Below are 18,259 nucleotides of genomic sequence, written 5' to 3'. Positions count from 1 at the left end.
CATTAAAAGTCTGATTGGCACAGGGCTGGCAGGCTCCCTACCTGGCTTCATGCGGCTCTCCAGAAGTGGCGACATGTCCCTGCAGCCCCTAGGCAGAGGCGCTGCCAGGGGGGCTCCACACGCTGCCCCTGCCCTGAGCGCTGGCTCCGCAGCTCCCATTGGCCGGGAACCGTGGCCAATGGGAGCTACGGGGGTGGCGCTTGCGGGCAGAGGCAGCACCCAGAGCCATCTGCCTAGGAGCCAAGGGACCTGCCTGCAGCTTCCTGGGAGTTGCCTGAGATAGCAGCCACCCAGAACCCGTGCCCCAGCCCTGAGCCCCCTCCTGTACCCCCTGCCTCTCCCCAGAGCCTGTACCTCCTCCCACACTTCAACCCCCTACCTCAGCCAAGAGCCCCCTCCCACACTCCCAAGAACCCCTCAGCTCCAGCCCAGAGCCTCCTCCTGGAACCCAAACCCCTCATCCCTAGCCCCACCCCAGAGCCCACACCCCCAGCCTTGGAGAAAGGGCAGGGCCTGGGCGGGGCCGCAGAAGAGATGGGGGCAAGAGGTGGGGCAAGGGCATTCGGTTTTGTGCAATTAGAAATTTGGCAAACGTAATTGGTAGTGACCCAAAGTCATTACCATCTTTTGGCTGTTCAGTGACCTGTGTGAAATCACGGAGTGGTCTGAGTTCCTAGTGGATGAATGTCCACATCCAACATAGCCGCTTTTACCACCATATTTGGTATTCTGATTTGGCTGTATTGGCAGAGGCCTGGACCCTCCTCTTACACTAGGAATAGGCCCTTTTTAAAAGTCAGCATTTTGAGTTACATTGGGATAATGAAGGTTGAAGCTTGCGCTACCTGTCTGTCCTTTGCCTTTTTGAGGCTGAACTTCTGTCTGTCTAGTGCTGCTCTCCAGAATCTTCCATGAGCATAGTATTTAGAAAAAAGATACAGATCCAAAAGTAGTATCAGAATGGGTGTGTTAAAGTAACTAATAGGTTATAAAACAATTGTTTGGAGACTAGCTCTTCCTTTTTCCTACCTGACTTGTTTGAGTTCAAGATTCTGTTTTCTGTCTACCTCAAGCAATTATAGAGCCCATGTCACTGGAGAATCAAGTCACTGTTTTTTATTTCCTGCAAAAGTTAATAGTGTCACTTGGACCTAAGTAGAGCATGAAATAATGAATATAAATGGAAATCCAGTTTGTAGCAAATAGTGGCAAGGGGGGATACAATGACACTGGGAAGCAAATTTCCCTATTCCTGGTATGTCTAATATCCCAGGCACCCTAGAATTAAGGCACTCAGTTTCAGTTGGTTATAGCACTGCTATTTATTTTAATATCCTGTACTAAACTGCTGCTGCATTCCATGGTAGCTGAGTAGTGTGAAGTGATTCTGCTGTCACTATGTAAAGGACTTGGGGATCCTTAGAATCACAGGTTCCAGTACTGTATCAATTTAAGCTGTTTTTACTAAATAAAAATATGGTTAATATGGGCATCTGAAAAAAACACATGAAAACTCTAAGCATATATGTTTAGCCACCCATCCCCAGCCTCTAGTGACATTACAAATTTTCCTTTTAGTTACTGTGATACCCGGAGAACCCCCTTTTCATTTCTTTATTTTAGTTAAATAACAATGCTGATAACATCCACTGAGGCTCACTCAGTTCAGACTCCCATTCTCACGTGCTCTGGCTGTCGCAAGCAAATTCCTATTAGGCTAAATTTTCAGCGCTTGTTCTCAAACTAAAGATTTTTTTTTCCAGAAAGTTTGAGCAAAATCAGTTCAGCTGTGTTTGAGTTATGCAAGGGAGAAGAGGATATTATATGTTTCTCTATAATCTCAGATTGAAGTGTTAGTGCTCGCATAACTAACTGATTTGAAATTAGAAATTTTAAATGTGGCTTGTTTTTTATGGTCTTTGCTGAATAATAAGGAAGGGAAGAAAATTGGTTCAGTAGTTCTAAGGGTATGAACATGTAAAGTCAGCATTTTCATGTATGCATGTGAGAATTTCCTAATCACTCTTCTCCTTCTGTATTTTTAAGGACACCTTCAGTCAAGCATGTGCTGTGATTTAGCAATTTTCCTTTCTTTCCTTGCCATTGGCATTTTTAGAAAAGGAGATTTAAAATGCAAAAAAAAAGAGCATTGATGCAACATTAGGTGTGAGACCTCAAGGGACAAATTTCAAAAGCTCTTAAGTGATTTAGGAGCTTAATTCGATGGGACTTAGATACTTTTGAAAATTTTACCCTCCAGCACTCAGAAGTCAGGAAATTCCAAAGGCTGAGGTTATTCACACTGTTGGTATTGCCACTTGCATGTTTTTAATGTCTTCTGATCCTCTTCCTTTTGTTCAATGAATGCCTCATTGCATTACTGTTTTTGTGTATTTTATAGGATAGAGTAAACAAATACAGAGTTAACGTTGGGGGGGGAATATCCATTTTTGGAATTTCCTGACACTTGAGTGCATGTTTTCAGAATGTAAGATATTAATGCAAGCTGAGACAAAATAGATTCTGAAGAATTTTGGCAAAAATCTGTGAGGACTTATTTTCTTAAAACCAGAGCAATCTCTGAAATGTACTTGCTAGACACTGTACACACCCATAGCAAGAAGCAGTCCTTGCCCAGAAATGCTTACAGTTGAAATATACAAGACAAAGGGTACAGAGAAAGGAAGTATCCTCGCCATTTTACAGATGGGAAATTCAGGCACGGAGGTATTAAGTGACTTGCCCAAATTATACAAGAAATCTGTGGCAGAACCACAAATTGGAGCCAGATTTTCAGGGTTCTGGCCAGTGCCTTAAACAAAAGGTTAGCATCTGTAGCATTCACGATATGGATTATCAGGGCCTCTTGCTGCTGTTGTGCTACGTTTCTGTTCAGGTGACTTGAGTAGTGTCTGAGAGAGGACAAGGAAGCAAGTATAAAGATCTGATAACTGCTAACAAGTAGATAAGTGCACATGACTCAGTATCATTTTACTTTTATAAGTTATGCAGCAAACCATCTTTCAAAAAAACAATATCTAAAAACTAGTAACTTTCTATTTACCCATCAAAGAAAAAAAATTACTTGCCCCAGAGACAAATGGATGGATAGAATTTTGAACGGCTGTTCCAGACTTACCCACCTCTAAACAGACTTATTTTCCCCCTTTCTGTTTAGGACAGAGAACAAGAACTGGAGCAGCTAACAAAGGAGCTAAGACAAGTAAATCTCCAACAATTTATCCAGCAAACAGGAACAAAGGTCACAGTGCTTCCAGCAGACCCTGTTGAAGTGGAGGCTTCTCTCACACAGCTCGAAAGAGGTACAAAATTGAAAGTTTTGTAAGGGAAAAAAAAATACTCTTCTCTCTTCCTTTAACACTAATGCACTAAACATCAAATGAACTCTTTTTATATACTCTTTGAGGGACTAGCAGATAATGATAACTAAGTAGCAAGAGTATGCTATGCAGGTTCTCTTTTCATACATTAAAAAATCACACACACACACACACCGCCCTCTGAAATATACTCATGCAACTTATGATTGTGCCAGTGATTGTGCCAGTGATGTGCCACTGTTGTACCTAGCAGGTAACTGAGCTTCTGCTGTGACAGCCCTGCAAGTCCTCCCTGGACCTTCATCTCAGCCCATACCTTCCACTTTTCAAAAATCTTCTGCAAACACTCCTTTTTCCAAGGCCTTTATTGTCAACCCTCGTGTAGAGCCCTTCTGCTAATGATGCCATGGTGTTTCTTTTAGGAGGGCGGGGAGTTGGTAGTTTGGGTGCATATCTACATGCATCCTACTGTATATGTGCACTGTCTGGGGGTGTGTGTGCGGGGGGGGTATATTTTCAAAGCCAACTAACAAACAACTCACATTAAAATGAGTGGCAGTTGTGTGTCTAAATGTCAACCGTTCTACAGTCACCTGTGTATCTATTCTATGTAAGGTTTCAGAGTAGCAGCCATGTTAGTCTGTATCCGCAAAAAGAAAAGGAGTACTTGTGGCACCTTAGAGACTAACCAGTTTATTTGAGCATAAGCTTTCGTGAGCTACAGCTCACTTCATCGGATGCATGCAGTAGAAAATACAGTGGGGAGATTTTATATACACAGAGAACATGAAACAATGGGTGTTACCATACACACTGTAACGAGAGTGATCACTTAAGGTGAGCTATTACCAGCAGGAGAGGAGGGGACGGGGGAAAACCTTTTGTAGTGATAATCAAGGGGGATAAACATGGGGAAATAGTTTTACTTTGTGTAATGACACATCCACTCCCAGTCCTTATTCAAGCCTAATTTAATGGTGTCCAGTCTGCAAATTAATCTGTTTTTGAAGTTTTTTTGTTGAATTGCCACTTTTAGGTCTGTAATTGAGTGACCAGAGAGATTGAAGTGTTCTCCGACTGGATTTTGAATGTTATAATTCTTGACGTCTGATTTGTGTCCATTTAGTCTTTTACGTAGAGACTGTCTGGTTTGTCCAATGTACATGGCAGAGGGGCATTGCTGGCACATGATGGCATATATCACACTGATAGATGTGCAGGTGAACGAGCCCCCTGATGGCGTGGCTGGTTCTATGTAAATGGCTATGGTTGTGCTGCACCCAAGTACACTGGTACACCAGGGAATAAGCGTGTTCTCTAAATGTTACGAATAATATTTAGTAATTATTAAGGAAATCAGACTAATTATCATCTTTTTTGTGTAGAGACAACATTTCAGTCTGGGTCCCTGAAACGCCCAGGTTCATCAAGGCAGCTCCCCAGTAATCTTCGAATTCTACAGAATCCACTGTCGTCTGGTTTTAACCCTGAGGGCATTTATGTATAACAATATATACCTCTTCTGGAGAGGACCTATGAAGGTACCATGGACAGTAGAAGTTCCTTCCTTTCTGATTCTACCAACGATGAATGAAAGAAGCTTTTCCTCTTTAAGCCACCACATGTTGCGTTTCTTCATTCTACACACCACGTGGAGCCATACCCCCTGCACTGATGCAAAAGAACAAAGAAACTGTGTAGCTACCCAGCTGGCAATGTTGAAGTTACTGTCCAATAACTATTGATGCAAAAGCCTTCATTTGTATTATTGCTACTTCAGAAGCATTTAGAAAAGTATTACTCGATGTATAGGCATAAATAAAACACTGACTGAGCAGAGTGAAGGAACCTGTTTGCAACTGGTTTAAGGTTTAATTTATTCCATGCAATCCATGGTGGTGTGAATGTTGACCTTTACGGTGTTTATTTTATTATTTTAAACTTGTGACTAATTATATAATATTGTATTTCTCAGTCTGACCAGATGACTTTTTTGTGTGTATAAATGTCCAGTGTTTCATCACATTAACAGTTCACAAACACAGGAGTGTTGTGGGGGTGCTGTATCTTTAAAATAGTCTCGAACCACTGATTTTGTTTGTTTCGTTGTGGATTATGATGCATCATCACATTCATTGCTACCTTCTTAGGCTTGAAAGGTGAGTTTGTGGAATTAGCTTCCTATTGATTCTGCCTTGAATGAATCATTAAAAGATATTATGGAATTTAAAGCTGGCTTGGTAAGGATATTTCCAGCATATGATTGAGGATGCACTAGTTAGACAGTATTTTATTCTATAGAATGTATATTTGAGATATTGTGCCACACTGTATGCCTTTTGAGAAACAATATAAGGGGTCTTCATCATGTGTCTTACTAAAAGGGGGTGTGAGGCTTCTCAGTGTGTGGCTTTTTGACTTTTTTTTCACCAGCAATGACAGTGTTCTTATTTTCCTGTAAATGTTGCTATTCTTAAAAAAAAATAATAATAATAATAATCCACACACACCATTTAGCAAAATGATATTTAAAAGAGCTGGGGTGATATCCTGGTCCCATTGAAATCAATAGCAAAATTCCCATTGACGTCATTGGGGCCAGGATTTCATTCCTGCTCCCCAAAATTTTATGGAACATGTTTTTCTTTAGATATGCAAGATTATTTCTGTTCAGGGTTTTATAGAGCATGTATTTTACAAGAGAGAGGTAGAAGATAGACTTTCACAGATTCACTTGTAGACTTCCATTTATTTTTACAATATTTTGAGGTCACCTAATACAACCAAAAATAAAACAAGGTTTAGATAAAGTGGCTCCCCAGCAGAATGTAAAATTAAACACTTCTAAATAAAGTGCGGTTATGATGCTAGGCCCTGGTCCTGCACTCGGATCAATGCAGTGGACACAGTCCTGAGTCTGTGCAGAACACCATGGGCATCAGTGGAACTCCTTCTTGCCGACCTGGGGGGTCCACCTGCATGGATCGGATTACAGAATCTGGGCCTTATGTATTGCATTTGGACTGCCCATTATAACAGCACCAGATATTGCCATTGCATGCCTGCAGATCCCTTTGACTTCAGTGGGAGCCATGCCTGTACATCCAGAGCAGAATTTAGCCCTTCGGGTCCCCAGAAATCAAAATCTAGAGGGAGAATCCTGATTCCATTGAAATCAATGGCAGAACTTCTTTTGACTTTAGTAGGATCAGGATTTCATACCTGGTGAGTAAAAACCCAAGCTTTAAAATTAAAGAATAATACTTTAGAAATCTTTTTATTTTTAAAATATACATGCTCCTGCTTGGATTTACTTGTGCCCAGATAAATACTAAATTAATTTTCCTATTTAAAAAAAGACCAGGAATTTCCACATCAAAACGGTAAATCAAAGTTTGAAGGATACAGCATGAGATGAAGGAATCACCATTAAATGGAATTTTTTGCATTTCTCTTTTATTAATAGCATCAGAAATACTAAAAATGCTGCTGTATTTAGACTAACAGCAACTTCAAATGAGGCTGTGAAGAACAGACTCAGTTCAAAAATAGTCAGCATCCATGTCTCTTTACTTGTGAACAAACTGGTAAATGTGCTGCTCTGGCCTAAAAAAATCTTTGCCACGCTCAGTTTTTCATATCAGTTATTGATGATTCTGTGCTCATGTATGTTTGTGCTCATAACTTTTTCTTATATAAAAATGTATTTGTTAATATAAAACACAAATAATTTGGAGATTATACTGTGTCCAAGGGGCATATATGCCTTACTTTCCAGGTCCAGTTTTGCCAAACAAATGGCCCAATCTGGTAGGATACTTAGTATCCTCAACTCCCTTTGAAGTCGACTGGAGTTCAGGCAGTCGGCACTTTGCAGTATCGGGCCCAAATTGCGTTGCATAGCAAAGAACCTATGTCACTTAATCACAAAGAAAAGTTTGATCAAATCTTTTCTGCATACTGATATAGAGGATTGTTAAAGCAGATAAATGTACTTATCCTGTTATGCACTAAGGGTCTGAGCCAGCTCCCATTGATTTCCATGAGTGCTAAGATCATAAGAATGGTGTGTCTTATTGTGCTTTAAGTGGGTGGGTGAGAAAACTCAGGGTTTTGAATGGCTCAAGATATTTTTCCAGTAATAAAATTTGGAGCCTTTCCCCTTAATTTACTGGTTTAAATTTAGCATAGATGGGTGGTGACTGCTGTTTGGCAGAGAGGTCAAGCAGTAAGTGGGTTTGGAGACTAGCATTCCATCTTCTGCTCTCCCCAGGTTAAAGCTGAAGAATATCATCAGGGCACCTGAGGAGCTTTCACTGCTTCTGTTCACCAGGAGGGTAAACAGAACAGTTGGTGCTCCAGAGCTGCTGTTAGTAAAACAGTACATTCACTGAAATGTTTTTAAATATTTGAGAAAATCCCTTTATTTTCCATCTTCTTGACGTGTTGAACTTTACACGGTCCTATGTTTGTGCCGTGTCTGTAGATTAACTAAAAAAATGGCATGCCCTATAGTTGTGTGTTTTTATTATATTATTCGATTCAATCACAGCATCATAAAGAATTAAGAGTTTCACTCCATATCAACATGTGACCCTTTTGAAATGTAGATTTTTTTTTTATCATGCTTCCATTTTCAAAAGCGTTTTCAAACCTGGTCTAAGGGGCATGAGTAGAACAAAAACAGCATGTACTTTAACAGGTGCCAGATTCTATACTGGCCAGCGTAATAAATATAGATTTTTGTTTTCATTAACTAGTTCAATATGCAACTATCTGTTTTCCTCGAAGTGCACAGGACATTTATATGGAAGACTCCTATTGTTGCTAATGGAAATTAACTGTGTGAATCCCTCACGTTGTCACTCACAAGTGTAGGAAGGGAGATAAATGGAAAAATAGAGTAAGATTTAGGATACAATTTTCAAAAAAAGTGAATCTCATTGAAAGATCATAATGGCTCATGTCACTCAAGCATTTTTGAAAATGATACCCATCTTCTGAAACTTGAAAGCGAACATTCCATCGCTACCCTAGCTTACAGAATCTGCAAATATTACTTTTCTTTGTGATTTAAGAGAAGACCTTTTAGAGAAAGGAAAACCTCTAATTGGGGCTATAACTGCCTTTAAAAAAAAAAAAAAAGCACACTATGTATTGCATTATGGTGAATTGGGATTATATGAGTGTGGGGAAAAAATTGATCCTGTGATTTTTAGTGAACTGAAGTATACAGTTTCCCAGTGTGCGTTACTTAGAATGAATTGGGCCTTAATTATCTATGTAAATAGCAAAACTTTATTCATTTTTTTCCAGAAAATAATCTTTAACGGCCTGTACGGTATTAAAATAAGCGTCGAAGTGTTACTTTTATATTATGCCTCTTTTTTTTTTTTTTTTTTTTGGAACATTGAAACATGCATGTTTGTTTTATTTGCTACAGTATTTTAATGTTTTGGATGAAGGCCATCAGCTGTATGGAGATGACAAAACAATCATTCTATCTATTTATTCAGTATTGCTGCTTATCGTTTTCAAAATAAAGCTTTCAGTGCCAATACAGTGCCTGATTGAAAGCTGCCATAGCTCTCTTCAGGCGCTTCGTTATGTTTGTAGAAACCAAAATAAGTGCAGGTTCTGCCCTTGTGTATAGAATGTTCAAACACAAGAAAGCTAATGGCAATAACTGTGTGTGCATGTGTGTAGTATTTACGTAAACACACACAGTACATGCACTTAAGCCCAGTTTAGTAATGCACTTAAGCATATGCTTAAATCCATCCCTGTTCAGCACATTGCTGAAGCAGATGCTGATTAGGGCTAGTCATTAAACTGACAGTCATAAAGGGCATGATTCAAAATTCATTGAAATCAATGCGACTTAAGCACATGCTTAAGCACACACACGCTTTGCTGAATTATAGCCTTAAAAAGTTCATTCTGGTTCGAGAGATAACAGTTCTAGTGATGATTCCTCATTTTATGTATAGTTGGTATCTCTGAAACCTTTATTATTCCCACAAATAGAATGAATTTAAGTGTGCCCACTCTATAGAATACAGAGGAGGAAGATTTGAAGAATATGTTTACAACCCAGATGCAGCTTCGGTCTGAACATAATCACACAGTGATTAAGAGATTTGAGTTGCTGAAGCTTTAAACAGGAGAGGCAATGCTCATTAACTGTGAAGACAAAAATGACCATTTTTAGTACTGCTTTGCTTTAACTGCAAGATGGAAATCTGTATTATATGTAATTATATTAGTTTCTCTTTTGACTGTCATTTAAAAAGCTTATATTTTCTGATTATTTTCATGAATTGTTATTCAGTGCTATGAAGAAAAATATTGGATATTCTCCAGTACAATAAATCTTCCCTGAATCATTGGGTCTCTACAATCCGTGGTTTGTTGGCATGCATTGTACATCTCACACTAACACACTGCAGTTGTCACAGTTTTTGTGCATTGAAGAATATCTGGTATGAAAGGAAGACAGGATAGCATACCGCACATATATCTAAAAGGCTTTCAGAAATGTTTATTCTAAATTCATTAACTATGTCAACATAACTGAAGTTGTGTTGGACATAAGCTGAGCATCTGGGCTCTCTATTTATTCGCCTAAAGAGGGAATTTACCCCAAGGGGGAAGAGAGAAAAGGAGCGGACCACTGGTCTGAGTACGGTGAGGAGGCTTGTACCAGAAGGTGTATGCCTATCAGAACTCCAAGCGGGTAGACTAGACCTGTAACAGGAGGGGTGGAGCTTGTAGAAAGCTGGTGATGCATTCAAATTTAAGCCTACAGGGCAGCTAGGAGTCACTACAATTAAACCAGGTGGCTTTCCCGTGTTTTGCCATCAGGTTTTCCACACTGATACCATTATTGTTAGGGGCCTACTAAATTCACGGCCCATTTTGGTCAATTTCACAGTCACAGGATTGTAAAAATTGTAAATTTCATTATTTCAGCTATTTAAATATGAAATTTCACGGTATTGTAATTGTAGGGGTCCTGACCCAAACGAGTTGTGGAGGGTTGCAAGGTTATTGTAGGGACAGTTGTGGAAGTGCTATCCTTACTTCTGTGTTGGCAGCAGCGCTGCCTTCAGAGCTGGGTAGCTGGAGAGCGGTGGCTGCTGGCCGGGAGCCCAGCTCTGAAGGCAGAGCTGCTGCTAGCAGCAGCACAGAAGTAAGGATGGCCTGGTATGGTATTGCCACCCTTACTTCTGCGCTGCTGCCTGCAGAGCTGGGCCCTTAGTCAGCAGCTGCCACTCTGGCTGCCCAGCTCTGAAGGCAGCAATGCAGAAGTATGGTATGGTAATGCCGCCCTTACTTCTGTGCTGCTGCTGGTCGGGTGCTGCCTTCAGAGCTGGACACTCGGCCAACAGCCGCCACTCTCCAGCTGCCTAGCTCTGAAGGCAGTGCAGAAGTAAGGGTGGCAATCCTGCGACCTGACCTAAAATAACCTTGTGACCTCCCTGCAACTCTTTTGGATCAGAACCCCCAGTTTGAGAAATGCTGGTCTCCCCTGTGAAATCTGTATAGTGTACAGTAAAAGCACATAAAAGACCAAATTTCAGTCTGTGACGTGTTTTTCATGGCTGTGAATTTGATAGGGCCCTAATTATTGTAGTATCCAAGTTGCCCTTTTTAATGTGGAAAACAATCTGATTTTACATGCAAGACTCCTTTCTATTCTTGTAGTTTTGTTTTTTTTAAGACCACTGTTCTCACCCCCAGCCTCAGAGCAGCAGAGGATTTCTGAACCCCACCCAGCCTGCTGCCCTGCAGAGCTGTTTCACTCCTCCAAAGGCAGGAAAGAATGTGGGCCCCAAATGCAATGACTGCAGAATAGCAGCACTGGGCAGCACAACTGGGATTGTGCAGCATCTGAGAAATGAGAGCAATGTGACCCCTTAGGACACTGGTGTTTACTGAGCAATTGGTTATTACACAATAGTAGCTGCTTCAGTGTGGTAGAAGGAATGATACTAATAATATACATTGATTATTATATAAAACTTTTTAAGCACATGTAGTTCTTTTGGTGGGTAAAATTATACATTTGTTTCACAAGTATGCTGTGCATCTTTTACAAGAGTGAGGCCCTCAGTTATCAGCGGAGCTATTAACAAGTCAAGCTTTGGAGAAACAATTGAGTTTGGTATCTGTTTGATTTTTTTACAATATTTCTCTCCATTCCCTGAGCCAGGGGAGTCTGAGCATCCCATCTGGTATAGCAGTAAATGAGCTGCACTTCTCTAGTTGAGAGGACAATCAGACCTCAGCAGTTCCAGAACCTCACTGCCACCCGACAATTTGCAGCTATACGCAAACCACAGCATGAATTTTCAGGGGCCTGTACTGAAGGAGGCACCATCCTTTGTTTAGCTTATATGTAAACCAGCATGCTATCAGCATGGGAAGATCCCATCTCATGACATGAAGAGAATACCCAATGTGGCTGTTCCCATTCTTTAATTCTGCATCAAAAAATAAAGTGGTTTAACGTGTGTGTGTGTGGCTTTGCTGAGCTAGTGAGTGCTACTGCATGTCATTAGACCAGTGACATGCTTTATCATTTCATTAGCTCTCCTATGGGAAAGAGACCTTTGAAAAGACATGTTCCTATTTCTGCTTAGGGATCCTAAATATTATAGCGAGTATGGTGGTACTGATTTAACTGTTTTACAGTAGTATACAATTGGTGAACTTTTTGCTTTCCTTGTCCTTCAGCATATTACTTCTAACATCTATTGTCACATTCTGGGGTGCAATTCAGACCAGTGAGAGGTTGTCACTGCTTATATTATAACCCTAAGTGCCCCTCCATGCTGTTTCTACTGATGGCTTCTTGCCCAGGACATACATACAGCCCGCAGTCAGCATGCACTCTGTGTTCTGTCTGCTGTACAACACTGATTCAACACTTGGAATCCAACAGCCTGCCAGCAGTTATCACAGACCCATTCTGGTCTTACCAGACTTAGTTAATGGGAGCAGGTAACACCAATACACACACAAACCACTTTAAAGCCCTCTCCTGCAACATTCAGAGGGATAAGAAGATTCATTTGCTCCTTGAAGAGAGAAAACCCACCAGTTTGCCATAGTAACTGGAGTTAACATTCACTTTAATTCAAACACAGCACTGGTCATTGAGCTTAATAGTAAAACAAGTTTATTAACAAAAGAAGACAGGCTTTTAAATTAATTCAAGTATAAGAGAAAGTTAGGGTCACAAGCAAATAAAAGTGAAAACCTGCATCTAAAAGTCTAAAACTTAATCTAGCAAGATACAGGCTTTGTTCAAGATGGCTTTTCTCACCCACATGTTCTTCCTCCTACTGGTGTTTGCTAAAATGCAAGTTGTTCTGTTCCCTGCAATCTCCTCCTCCTCCTCCTCCTCCCCCTGTCTTGACGGTCCTGCTTACTGCATATACGTAAATTGAGGTAAACACCCACTCCTTTGTTTAGGACAGATCCATTTACCAACTTTACCTAGGCAAGGCCATCTGGTCTTGAACATATGCTAGTGACTTTCTACAGGGGAATTCAGACCTTTACATATAATGTTGCTATATACATTTTACCATGATGTGACTGACCCGCAAGTTGTTAGTTTTCAAATGATACCGCTCAAGGCATACTTTGTACAAAGATGATTACATGAGTGTGCAGGCTGTGAATGCAAAATGCTTTGGGCCATATCTAGATGGGGTCAGGCCATTCATCTTTTGGTTACAGCAAGGGCCCTGAAAAATGGAAGGTTGTATGCCCAGCCACTGAACTGCTGTGTGACTAACTGCGGAGTGCACAAGTCACTTACCTTCTCTGTACCTCTGTTTCCCTGTCTGACACGGGAGACGGCCTTGTAGATGAGCGGTGCAATGTAATTGCAAAAGATCAATCTCTAAGGAGATTGATGGGCCACTGTAAGGACCTGATCCAGTCCCGTCCCCGTCCCCCCAGCAAAGCCACCATGCAACTTTCAGATCTGGATGGAGGAAGCAGCTGATGGACAGTTATTCCCCTTCTGTCTGCCAGTAAGGGTGAAGCCCTGATAGGAGACAGAGGGAAACTGAACCACCCGCATTTCTCTTCTGCAGTGTATGACTGGCTTGCAAAGTGAGGTGTCTGTCCTTGCAAACTGGACTCTCCTTCATCCCCTGCTGGAAAAGAAGTTACTGGTTGGACCCCTTCTTGGAAAGCTCAAGAAGGTATAGGGGTCATCTCCATCAATTACATCTTCCATGCTCCCTGGGATTAGTAATTAAGGGAAGGATTTTTAACTGTGCTTAAAAGCCAAAGCCAAACTTGGCCTTAAGTTCCAGAGTTTTCATTGATTTTGTTTGTTTATACTTTGCCCTGATTACATTGCTCCGTATTCGAAGTAGCAACATCAAAGGTCATGCTCTTTACCACTAAGAAGATCAATGTGTTGGAAGTGGCTTCTAACAACTCTCGTGGTGTCCATGCTCCAGGTGGGAGGATTGTTTGTTTCTACTATCAAATACATGTTTCAGCCTATTGAATGCTGTGAGGGCTATTTCACAATCCTCCTTGGCAGCTTAGCACTATTTTAATAGTTGTGAAAAGTGCTGGTTGATACTTTGAGAAAATGATTCAAGTTTTCCACATACCAATCATCACATTTTCAATGAACCTCTAGTTCTAAAGCTTTCCTAAACTTTAACGCAAAACTTCCTTTCACCTTAAACATTTTACCAATTGCTTCTGCCTTGGATAAATAGGGGTATGTCTATGCTAGAAACGCCACCACTGAAGCTGTGCCACTGTAATGTGGTCACATACTATAGCACTGGAAGGTAGTCTTCTATTGATGAAGTAAATCCACTTCTCTGAGAGGCAGTAGCTAGGTCAACAGAAGAACTCTTAGGCTTTGGGTGTCTTAATTACATCTCACATGGCGTGAAATTTTTCACAGCCCTGAGCAAGGTCGTTAAGCTGACCTAACTAAGTGGTTACCAAATTGATTTTAATTTTTGTTTAAAAGGTGGAAACGTGGATGCTTCAACTGCCAGGAACTTGTCTGATAAGATTCAACTTAAGGTGGATTTCAGTTTTGTGTCCAGTTTTGTGTCCTGTGTCCAGTTTTGGGCCCCACACTTCAAGAAGGATGTGGATAAATTGGAGAGAGTCCAGCGAAGGGCAACTAAAATGATTAGGGGTCTGGAACACATGAGTTATGAGGAGAGGCTGAGGGAGCTGGGATTGTTTAGCCTGCAGAAGAGAAGAATGAGGGGGGATTTGATAGCTGCTTTCAACTACCTGAAAGGGGGTTCCAAAGAGGATGGGTCTAGACTGTTCTCAATGGTATCAGATGACAGAACGAGGAGTAATGGTCTCAAGCTGCAGTGGGGGAGGTTTAGATTGGATATTAGGAAAAACTTTTTCACTAAGAGGGTGGTGAAACACTGGAATGCGTTACCTAGGGAGGTGGTAGAATCTCCTTCCTTAGAGGTTTTTAAGGTCAGTCTTGACAAAGCCCTGGCTGGGATGATTTAACTGGGAATTGGTCCTGCTTTGAGCAGGGGGTTGGACTAGATGACCTTCTGGGGTCCCTTCCAACCCTTATATTCTATGATTCTATGATTCAGTGGGTGAGATAAAACTACGTCTTCTGAAAACCCCAAAGGAAAATATGGGAACAGTGATACACCCATAACTACACTGTGTTGCTGTCATCTTACTCTAACTAACCTCTGTCATCACTTCAGACATTGCCATGGAGCTTATGGATCCATTCACAGTAGTGCACAGTGAGAGCAAGGTGCTGCCTAAATTAAAAGGGTAACGGCTTATTCACTTTGCACTGGTGTAAATTACTGCATAAGATACAGGGCAATAGGGAATCCGGCCCTCCGCCTCTGGAAAGTTGAATTATTGCAATTGCACCAAGACTTACACAAGAGGGCAGTCCTACCTTCCGGCATTCCTACAGCAGCACATCCATGCCACTGCAGTAGAACAACAGACAGTTTTTCTCGTCACGGAGCCTGTGCCACAAAAGATAGAAAGCTACAGCTATTACATATTCTAATACTTACAGATGGTGGCAAACTAACAGTGCTGGAGACTGAAGTCCTTTGTTTTAGCCACAGAAAACATACAGCAGAAGCATCACCAATGCAAACACTGAGTTTAACAGAGTTTAAGGCCAGAAGGGACTATCAGATCATCTCGCCTGCTCTTTTGCATACCACGGGCTATTACCTTTCATCTATGTACCCTAAAGCCCAAAGTCTTTAGTTAGACCAAACCAGTTCATCCCTGAGAAAACCAAACTGTGTGCCAAAAAGAGAGACTAATGTTCTGCTGATGTCTGAGGTCCCTGCAGTGGCACTGGTTAAGTGAGATATGCCCAGGTGATCCTGGCAAGTGACACGCATCCCATGTTGCAGAAGAAGGCGAAAAAAATCTCATGGTTCCTGCCAGCCTGACTTCAGGGCTAATTCCATCCTGACCCTAAAATCAGGGAGTAAGGCACAGCAGTCACACGGCTAGAAAGGATTCCCCATCTCACCTCACAGCACTAGTCCGTCCCATCCAGTGTCCCATCTCTAACTACCGCCACTCTGTAGTGTGTTAAAGGAAGGTGGGAGGGGAAAAAACCATGACAATATATCTGTCCATTGGAGAAAAAATTCCTTCCTGCCCCCAGCAGGCAACTGACTGAAGGCCTGAAGCATGAGATTTGATGCTAGATATCTTAATGCAGCACCAGAGATGTTATGAGCATGGGCAGTGCGTGAACCGCTGGCTGGGGGAGGCTAGTCCCCAGCCACACCCCTTCCACTCGAGGTCCCACCCCTGCCAGAGTTGAGCCCCCTCTTCTGCCCCGCCCCCACCCGAGCCTGGAGCCAACCCCCCCACACTGCAGCCACCGGCCCAGTTCCACGGCTAGCCCCCCAGCCCCAAAGGAGTGTTGGGAGGGTGGGTGGTGCAGGCCCCCAGCCTCCCCAGCCACGGAGTGCAGGAAGGCGGGCGGCGCGTGGCCCTAGCCCTAGCGGTGTGCTGGGGGGGAGGAGGGGGCTGGAGCCAGGGGACTGGAGCCGCACGCGGGGAGTGATCACAGCAGGGCGTGGGGTCACCGCTGGCTGTTTGCGGAGGCAGAGCCTCCCCCAGCCTATATGACCTGCCGCCCATGGTTATGAGCATGTTGAGGGCAATGCAGGTGATCCCATTCTCCCCTCGTCCCATGAAGGAAAGGGATCCTGATCCCTTAACCAGGTGGCAGGCCTATTCAGAGAGAACAGCAAAAGCCAAAGCCTAAGTGACTAGAGGGGCTAGTGAATAGGAGCAGCAAACAGAAGTTTTGTGAGGGGTGTGACAGCCAGATACACTTACCATTCTGTAAACTTAGGCCAATCAACACCCAGCCGCCCCCCAAACAAAAAACGCTGCAGGAGTGAAAACAATGCCGGCAGAAGGCCAGCAGCAGAGTGGGGGGCTATCCAGTTTATTGCAGCATGTATGATTACCTGCCTTGTGGCAGGCAGCATGTGTGTGCATTCGGTGCAAGGAGCCAATGGCCTCAGAGATACAGTACAGGCTCATGAGACCAGAGTGGCTGAACTGGAGAAGCTAAGGGTGACAGAGAGGTACATAGATGAGGCTTTCTGGGACACAGTAGGGTGGTCCCACCCCCAGTCTGACAGCCTCCGTGCTGTTGAGGAGGATGGAATCTCAGAGGAGAGCATCAAGCTGAAGCGAAGGGAAATGCAGGCTCGCCAACAGCAATTCTGGGCCCCAGGGCAGAACAGTCAATGGGCCCCTAGAAAGAGGTGGCTGAGGTTTGATTCATGCAGGGCAGGCTGGTGCGGAGCCCCACACTGCTCCTGGCCCGGCGTGGCGTTGCCACATGGGTGCGGAGCTGGACCATGCGCGGCGGCTGGTGCACATACGCACAAGCCGTGCCCGCGGGCCGCCTGACATTTGGGCGGTGCTGCGTCTGCGCTGGCTGGTGCCCAGTGAGCTGCTGGGTACACTCTTCCAGCACGGCCAGGGCTTCCACATGCCCGCCTGGCTGCTTTCACCACCACTGAGCATAGGCACCGACTCCACGGAAAAAATTGTGGGTGCTGAACCTTCCCCTCCCCCCCAGCGCCTCTTACCCACTGGCGAGCCCCACAGATCAGCGCCTCCCCCTCCCTCCCAGTGCCTACCACCTGCCGTGGATCAGCTGTTTCCATCTTCCATCTGGAGGCGCTGGGGGGGAGAGGGGAAGGAGCAAGGGCATAGCATGCTCGGGGGAGGGGGGCGGAACTGGGCAGGGGTGGGAAGAGGGGGAGTGTGGGGTGGAGTGGGGGTGGGGCCTGGGCAGAGCTGGGGGGAGCACCCCCGGCAGATTAGAAACTCGGCCCCAGCCGTGCGTGCCTAGGAGCCCTGCGGTGGCCAGGGGCACCCAGGCCCTTTTAAATTGCCTGGCCCCTGGGCAATTGCCCCCTTTGTCCCCCCCCAACCCCTCACCATCAGCAGGCCTGGTTGGCAACTTCCTTCCAGATTATGTCAGGGTCAGACATACCCCTCTCGCACTGTGGATAGCCCTCCTGGGGAGGGAACCCCAGTTACAAGGAAGAGCCAGGCAATAATAATGGGGGATTCGATAATTACAAATGTAGATAGTTGGGTTTGTAATGACCTGGAGACATGCATGGTGAACTGCCAGCTGGGTGCAAAGGTTGCAGAGCTTTCGAGACATCTAGACAGATTTATGTGCAGTGCTGGGGAGGAGCTGGGTGGTTGTGGTACATGTAGGTACCAATGACATAGGGAAGGATACTCTAGAGGCCTTGGAAGCCAAACTTAGGTTGCTAGATAAGAGATTAAAGCCTAGAACCTCCATGGCAGCATTCTCTGAAATTCTTACAGTTCCATGCACTGGGCCAGAT

General features: G+C 43.5%; 1 protein-coding gene across 5 annotated transcripts in view; it reads left to right on the top strand.

Moving 5' to 3' along the window:
* RASSF8 (Ras association domain family member 8) overlaps positions 1-9,727 on the top strand; it is a 122,379-nt gene extending 112,652 nt beyond the window's left edge. For all 5 annotated transcript variants that reach the window (XM_048826256.2, XM_048826267.2, XM_048826285.2 and 2 more), the window contains 2 exons: positions 3,179-3,323; positions 4,727-9,727. In XM_048826256.2, the coding sequence (XP_048682213.1) occupies positions 3,179-3,323; positions 4,727-4,848 (267 nt within the window). In that variant the 3' untranslated portion in view covers positions 4,849-9,727. The remainder of the gene's footprint in view (positions 1-3,178; positions 3,324-4,726) is intronic.
* Positions 9,728-18,259: the final 8,532 nt, after the last annotated feature.

This window comes from Caretta caretta, chromosome 1, assembly GCF_965140235.1.
Source record: "Caretta caretta isolate rCarCar2 chromosome 1, rCarCar1.hap1, whole genome shotgun sequence".
Lineage (NCBI taxonomy): Eukaryota > Metazoa > Chordata > Testudines > Cheloniidae > Caretta > Caretta caretta.
This window is presented reverse-complemented; position numbering and strand designations above follow the sequence as displayed.